Consider the following 8,082-nt stretch of genomic DNA (forward strand, 5'->3'; position numbering starts at 1 on the left):
TAAGTATCCACAATAGTTTATTGTTTGAAAGATTTTACAAGTGGAAGCAACACATGTTTTTGGGGGTGAACCAGAGCAGGAGCTGGAGTTCCTGGGGGAAGAGGCCAGTGGGTCTCCTCTTAGAGAAGCCTGCTGCACAAGCCGGGGTCTGTGTTCCCAGTTCAGGAGGTTTTTACTCGGTGCTCTGCTTCGTCCACTGGAAAGTGCACTTGACATTGTTCCAGCTCCTTCCCCCACAGCTTCCAACTCAGCAGCAAACTGTAAGGGACAGATTTCGTCACCAGTCGTGTCCCTGTAGATAACATCTGAACATTCTTTCGGACATGTCATAGGCCCAACTTTTCATTCTCCCAAGTCAGACAGCTAGAGAGGCTTGGAAATCTTCAGTACAATCAAACACATAAGTACTTAGAAGAAATCTGTCTTTCAGATTCAGAGCCGTGGTAGGTCAAGACTTGATTGAAAATTCTAAAGGTTTTGTGGAGTAGTTAGAAAACGAATTATAAAACAGCTTTGCAGAACGTAAGCATCTCCTGAACATGGGAAAGTCTAAGTGTGGGGACTGTTGACGGTTCAGTTTTACTGAAAGAAAGTTTTACTGAAAGAAGTCACAAAAGGTCACTTACACAGGCTGGAGAGCATGAGGAAGGGACCAAGACTATGAAAGGACTTTGAAGAAAGGCATGTTCATAAAAGTAGCCTGAAAACCTGAGTGTCGGCAACATTTATGATGGGAAAAAGACAAGATTTATTTAGTCCGGAGCTAAGCTGCATTATAAGTCTCAATGCTGTTTTTCAAAGCTCCAAAACTATAGTTATAATTTAGTAGGCAGAACAACAGACAGAAGAAAAGACAAAATGAACGTAAGGCTAGTTTTTAATCCATGTTCCCACAAGGCAGGCTCCCTCAGAGCCCCTTCCAGCCGTCAGTACCTTAACCTATTCCTGCATGTTCTCATACAGGCTGTTGATTTGGGTCTGAAAGTACTTGGAAAGCTCTCCACGCTTTGCTTTCAATGTTGGTGTCAAGAGCCCGTTTTCAATGGAAAAGGGGTCTGGGTGGAGATAGATGCTTTTGACCTGGAAGAGAAGAAGAACATTCACACACATGTGTGCACACCCATGCATGCACACACATGCACATTTATTAGTGATTTGGATTTTTCTGCAGAGCCCTCTAAGTGCTACGTGAAGGACCTTACAGAATATTTCACCTTATTTAAAAAAAATGGGGTTGAGGAAGTGGTAAAGAGAAAGAACAGTAACACATACCCATTCTCCCACACTTAAAATTTGGGAAAGAGATGAGTAGGGAGAAGGGGGAATGAATAATGAATAGCAAATAAGTGACTGTACAAATAATTACAAAAGGTCACTGCCATTTATTGTTGATGGGTCCATGGCACGAACTCTAAAAGCCAGTTCCTTGGACACTGTACATTTAAACCCCATTCTCAATGCAACTTTAAAACTTCCTAGAAGGACTTGGGGGACCAGGAGGACATCTGTAGTACATACCTGTTCGAAGGACTTGAGGCCACCTTCTTTCCCAACCTTCTGCAAGTCTTCTAAAATGGCTTTCTTTACGATCTAAGAATGTGAAACATGGCTTAAAGCATGGCTGTTTGGAAAAGCCTACACAAAAGGTTAAGCATGAACCGACTCCAAATTCCTACAAGAGCTTGTTGGGATATAAGCAGGATATGGGAGTATGTATGAGCGCATTTCATGCTTAATATTACTCAAAAGGGAAATCTAAATTGTAAAGGGGTTTTCTCTGAATGGCATTTTTAAATTTTCTATTTTCCCATGCCCTCCCCCATAAAGAGCATATTACTATAAAAAAGAATGGTATTTGTTACTTTTAAATTCCCCATCCTAGCCTCCAATCTAATAAAACCAGTGTTTAGCGTTCAGCCACCTGCCACAGATTCAGGAAGAACCTGTTCTTCCAGACAGAAGGCTCTGGGAACTCATGGGTGCCCAAGCTGGTGGGCCTCCCCTCTCCCACGATGGGCCCCAGGGTGGTGCATAAAGTTTTGCTACATGAGACTTACTTGGTTTTGGCACAGTTCTTCAAAGGAGCCCTTAACCCCAAGTTTGGCTGCAAATGTGGGGAGCACTTCTGAGTCAGGAACCACCACTGCTACCAAGGATGACTATGGAGAGGAAACAATGCCAGTGAGAATTATTATACGGAAGTTTCCCAGTGGCTAACGAAGGCAGGATCATATCTTTGAAATAGACATCTCCCAAGATCTCTGACTCAGTACCAGTGTCCTACTCTTTCCTCACCAGATATCTCAAACTCTCCTGGAACTCGAATCCCATTTTCCCTTTACAAAAATGTTCTACTCAAATTTGATTGATCAAAGAGAAGTGTGGTGTTTCAACATTAAGCTTAAACCATCTCTGGCCTGTCCATATGAACCCTCCCCCACTCTCCAAAAGCTAAGTTTAAGCCTAGGGTATATGACACAGATTGTGCCAAAGGACTTCTATTCCACTTGGGTATCCTTTTAATGAACGGCTACCCTTTAAGTATAACTGTTTATCAATCCTATTGACTTGTTTACAGAATCCATCCTAGTTTCAAAACAATTATTTGCATCTATATTGCCTTATTTTGAGATTGGCTACCCTTTAAGTATAACTGTTTATCAATCCTACTGACTTGTTTACAGAATCCATCCTAGTTTCAAACAATTATTTGCATCTATATTGCCTTATTTTGAGATTTGGAATGTGGCTTGATTTCTTTAGTTCTACAAGTTTTTATCTTCTCATCCTAAACCCACTGAAACAGAATCCCTGTAGCCACCGGGATCAGCATGGTCTGTGCCTAGAAAGGGCTATTGTTAAAACAACGTATTACCCGTAAGCTCTCCCCATGCACAAAAATTTGCTGCACTGGTCCACTCCTGCTGTACACGTTTTCTATCTTCTCGGGAGCGATGTATTCTCCTTGGGCCAGCTTGAAAATGTTCTTTTTACGGTCAGTGATCTTCAGAGTTCCATTCTATACGAGACAGACAGAAGACAGCGTCAGTGTTTCTGAGCCCCCTGTGGGTGGTATCCGTGGAGAGGCTGGTGAAGTCCTTCTTTAAACTTGGCTTCTCCGGAGACTTTTGAGCCATCTTTCACTTCTCATTCTTGGCTTTGAGTAAAGGGTAGGTAAGAACCTGTCTGTACTGTGTGTCTCTTTGGAGGGTCAACGTGCACCCTGAGAAAAAGCCCCCAGGACCTGCTGGGGTTGTGTAAATGGTTGTCTCATCTGCCAAAGAAATGTTGTAGCCACAAATGTCTAATAGTTTAATGCCCGATTACTTCATTTCCAGCACTCCCAGAGATAGGGAAGGAATGATCTTTTATTAAGAATTTGGTGCCCTAGCCGATTTGGCTCAGTGGATAGAACGTCGGCCTGCGGACTGAAGGGTCGCGGGTTCAATTCCGACCAAGGGCATATGCCCGGGTTGCAGGCTCGATCCCCCATAGGGGCGTGCAGGAGGCATCCCAATCAGTGATTCCTTGTCATCATTGATGTTTCTATCTCTCTCTCCCTCTTCCTTCTTCTCTGAAATCAATAAAAATACATTACAAAAAAGAAAAGAAAAATAATTTGGAATAACTTAGATCTCCCCCTCTTTGACTCCCTTTTCTGTATCTCTCCTGTTAGATCTGGGAGCAGGCTAAACAGCTCTACTGTGCTAATGTTAATCAACAAGTCAATAATTGTTAATACAGAAGTAGGGCCTGACGGGCTCTCTCCCCAGCCACCAGGGGTCATTTGATGTCTCTGAGCTCGTTGGTCTGAGGAGCTTAGGCTCTTAGGGATTTGAATTGCAGAATTGGGACAAGTGTTAAATACAATCCACATGATCACACCTTAAGTAGGGCAGTAGACTGAACCAGCCCTGGAATCATCAACAAGGCTGCCTCAAGAAATGAGCCAACAATCCAGCCTAACAGACATTATCTGAAAGTGATTAATAAGGCTAAGCCCTTTATAACTCCAATTTGGGGATGCATATATTGCCCACATTTTATGCCTATTAGAGCAGAGAACGCATACAGAAGCAGATAAGTTAGCACGATACTACTAGACCCAAATCTATGAGATTCATCACCAGAACCAATGTTCCCAGAGTTTTCACCGAACATTCTGTGACTATCACTTAAATCTTGAGAATATCGAGCCGGAAAGGAGTTTCAGATCTGGTTACATCCCCACTCCCCAGCACATAGTAGACACCTTTTCAGAGGAGACCTTGGGAAATCCCCTACTGGGCTCCTAAATCTTCATCACAATTAAGCAATTATTTCCTCTCTTCTTAGGAAAACAGATGGGGTTGGCAGAGACTACTTATCTTTGCTTGTTAGCAAGCTTTAAAAAATGGAGCCATATATTCCACAGAGAGAGAGGCAATAAAGGCCACTGAGAGGCAAAGCCTAGCCTCTGCACATGCCTAGTTTAGAAATCTTGCCTCCTTGTTTTGATATGTCTCTACATATTAGGTAGAAAGAAATGAATGTAACCCTTTGAAACTTGTAAAAGGCAAATAGTGTGAGCCCATGGAGTTATCAAATCACAACTTCTTTCTTAATAAAAGTAAACAAATAACAAAAAGAAAACACAGACTACTACATCCCTTTCCTGGAAGAGTCAACTAATTTTCCTTTGGCTGCAAGCAAATCTATTCCATTGTCACGGGAGTCACGCCAACTCAGCTGATCATCCCACTCACATCTCTGCCCAGCTTGTCGATAAGCAGATGGTTCTCCCCAGTTCTGCAGCCTATGCTCCCCGAATTTTTGAAGAAACACCCACCTGGAGCCAGCGACCAATATCTCCTGTGTGAAGCCAGCCATCTTTGTCCAGGGCTTCCGCCGTCTTCTCGGGGTCCTTCAGGTATCCTTTGAACACGTTGACGCCCTTGATGCAGATCTGCACGTAAGAAGGTACAAAGTGATGACAATGGCAGAGGGTACTACTCCAGGCCTGGGTACTTTATCAAACACCTGTTCCCACCCTTACATCATCTGATGGTTTCAACTACCGTGTGAAGAGCACTCAATTGTAATCCCCAGTGTGGGGGACAGGAAAGTGAGGTTCAGAAACATCCAATGCCTTGCTCAAGATCTCAAAGGAGTCTCACCCACGCCTGCTCACAAGGGTGTGCTCTCCTTAATACAAACATCCCCACCACCAATGCCTTGCCATGACTACTGGGAGCAACCCACCCACCTCTCCTTCACCGTTCACTGAAAAGTAGTTCATGTCTGGCACATCTTCCAGCTTCACGTGATTGCAAGCCAGGGGAACTCCGACATGGCCTAGAACACACCACACTGAGTCAGCTGGGAAACTGTAAAACGGTGATCATTCCAGGAATATTTCAGAGATACTTATGGATCGACTCTAAAAGGTAAAAGACTGAAAAATCATCTGCCAAGATAGGAAGGCCTGGACCAAAACCAGAGTTGCCTTTTGCCACATTTATCTAAACCCTTAAGTCCAAGCTCAATTAGAACCCTTCTCCCAACCACTGCCCCTCCCGCCCAGCAGACTGAGAACCTACCTGTTTTCCAGTCCCCGGGTAATGTGAATGTACAGCCAGCAGTGCATTCTGTTTGACCATAAGCTTCAAACACCTGGGAAGGCCAGAGAAGGGCTTTGAGACGGACTCAAGGTAAAGCAGGAGCTGGCCGTGCTTTAAAAGAGGAGGAAAGCGAGGCCTCTGTGGGTTGGAGGTCACTTCATGTCATAAGACCTGGAGTTCACGCCTGAGCTGATAAGTTGTCACAACTAAGGGCTCACTCAAAAACCAAAAGGGTCCAGAAACAGACCAACGTATGGAAAGTTATACTGTACTTTGGGAAATGTGGCATTTCAAGTCGGTGAGAAAATAAGAGTTTTTCAATAGAAGAAAAGACTAGAAAAAATATTTCTAAAACAACAAACATGAATATTATTACTATCTGAAGGACTCTTAGAAAGCAACGTGAAAGAGAACCAAATTATCCTGTGCCTGTTTTTCTGTAAGGAAGTGATAGAATGATTCATGGAAGAAATACAGATGCCAATAAGTGATAGAAAAGTTGTTCAGTGTTTTCATGTATCTGATGGTCTAGAATTTAAATGATTGGCAAAGGCTCTCACTGTAAAAAAATGTGGGAAAATAAGACCTCATGCATTATTTGCAGAAAGGAATAAAAAACACACACACAAAAACAAGACCTTACTAAAGGGAAGTTAGGTAATCCCTACCAGATGCCAAATAGAAAAGTTGTTCAGTGTTTTCATGTATCTGATGGTCTAGGGTTTAAATGATTGGCAAAGGCTCTCACTGTCAAAAATGTGGGAAAATAAGACCTCATGCATTATTTTCAGAAAGGAATAAAAACACACACACACAAAAACAAGACCTTACTAAAGGGAAGTTAGGTAATCCCTACTTGCCAGGATTAGTCCCCAAATTGATAATTGCATTCAATACTAATGAATATACAGGTATCCTTATCACTTCATTGATTATAACAGCAAAAAGAAAAGGTAAGTATCTCTTGTCCATCAATAGGAGACTAGTTATTTAGGTATATTCACCAAACTATTCCAAAACCATTAAATAATGTAGATCTTTGTTTGACAAGGAACAATATCAATGGGGCACTGTTTAACAAGTATGTTAGAACCCTATGCCCTTTATGTAGGTTTCCATATGCATAAAAGGTGACTAGACGGATATTTTCTCTTGATTTTGAGATTTTTGGGGTGAGTGTCTCTTTGGTACCTTTCAGTTGTGTTTTCAATGTTACTTAAACAGCCTTATTTGTTGCAAAAGTGAAATAAGCTATCTTCAAAGGTGCTTGGCTTACCGGACATCCCATTGCCGCTCGGAGGAACTCCAAGACGGGAGAGGAGATGGGGGCAGCGCCAGTGACCATGATGCGCACCTTCCCGCCCAGGCTGTCCTGTTCAGTAGAAACAAAAACACCCGCTGAAGCCTCTTCCCCTGGCTTCATTTTCCTCCATTGCAAGATGGGTTGAACAACCCACCCACTATTGTTAGGAGAATTAAACTTGGTAATTTACAAAGCACTTAGAATAGGGCCTGGTACTATGGGAAGGCACTTAAAACGTTAACTATTATTGTCACTACTACCCACAATAGCTGGGACCAGATCTGCATTTTTAAGATTTCCTCCTATAATTTGTATTTTTGGTCCCTTCAAATTACTTATAATCTCAACAGACCACCTTAAAAATATATATGAGAAAGTGCTAGAACCTAAATACAAAGCATTTTCTGAACTTGGACCAATTCCCTTTAGTGACAAACAAGGTTGTCCAGGAGAGATCTCAAATGGTGAGTGAATACAGAAAGTAAGCAAGGATCTCCAGTTAAAGAGATGCTTGCCCGTCAACCTACCTGGATCTTTGCAAAGACGAGCTTGTCCCACAAACTGTTGCGTCTGATGATACCCCTTTTCACCTCATTGAATTTACTGGAAATAGCCATTTTCAACATGAACTTCTTCAAGGGAGTCTTGGCCGAATTTTGAACCTGCAGGGTGATAACGCCTTTTAGTTGGAAACGTCCGTAGAGACACACACCAAAGCTCATCCATGAGCAAGAGATGTTGCCATCTAGCTTCATAAGGAAGCACCTCTCATAATAATAAAGAGCCCAGAGAATTATGCCCATGTATAATTCAGAGCTCCAGTTCCTCCGGATACCTTGGCACACAACTTTGGCAACTGACATAATTACGTCTTCAAAAGATGGTCAGCACCAATCTACAAGGTCACGTGGGACTAGTAGATAATGACCAGCTCAATGGGCAGCATCCTGAGGGTTTTTGCTTTAGTAGGTTAAATAAGGTCCCAGGAATCTGATTGTTTAAATAAGCATCACCTCTCACTCCCCTTGCCCCATACACTAAACTTGGAGAAATACCACTTTCTCTGTAACTGAAGTTTCCTTAGCCACAGCACACAAAGCCCAACAGACTTTTCTACTTCAATATTTCTTCCCTGTGAACTTACTGCTGACACCGTTCTCTTCTCAACTTTTACAAGAC

General features: G+C 42.6%; 1 protein-coding gene across 6 annotated transcripts in view; it reads right to left on the reverse strand.

Moving 5' to 3' along the window:
* Positions 1-8,082, reverse strand: part of ACSL5 (acyl-CoA synthetase long-chain family member 5) — a 40,559-nt gene continuing 32,477 nt past the window's right edge. For all 6 annotated transcript variants that reach the window (XM_005874529.2, XM_005874528.2, XM_005874531.2 and 3 more), the window contains 10 exons: positions 7,431-7,565; positions 6,877-6,972; positions 5,580-5,652; positions 5,246-5,334; positions 4,829-4,945; positions 2,876-3,019; positions 2,058-2,159; positions 1,519-1,590; positions 934-1,080; positions 1-258 (listed from right to left, as the gene is read on the reverse strand). In XM_005874529.2, the coding sequence (XP_005874591.1) occupies positions 940-1,080; positions 1,519-1,590; positions 2,058-2,159; positions 2,876-3,019; positions 4,829-4,945; positions 5,246-5,334; positions 5,580-5,652; positions 6,877-6,972; positions 7,431-7,565 (969 nt within the window). In that variant the 3' untranslated portion in view covers positions 1-258; positions 934-939. The remainder of the gene's footprint in view (positions 259-933; positions 1,081-1,518; positions 1,591-2,057; positions 2,160-2,875; positions 3,020-4,828; positions 4,946-5,245; positions 5,335-5,579; positions 5,653-6,876; positions 6,973-7,430; positions 7,566-8,082) is intronic.

The sequence above is a fragment of the Myotis brandtii genome, unplaced genomic scaffold (assembly GCF_000412655.1).
Source record: "Myotis brandtii unplaced genomic scaffold, ASM41265v1 scaffold441, whole genome shotgun sequence".
Lineage (NCBI taxonomy): Eukaryota > Metazoa > Chordata > Mammalia > Chiroptera > Vespertilionidae > Myotis > Myotis brandtii.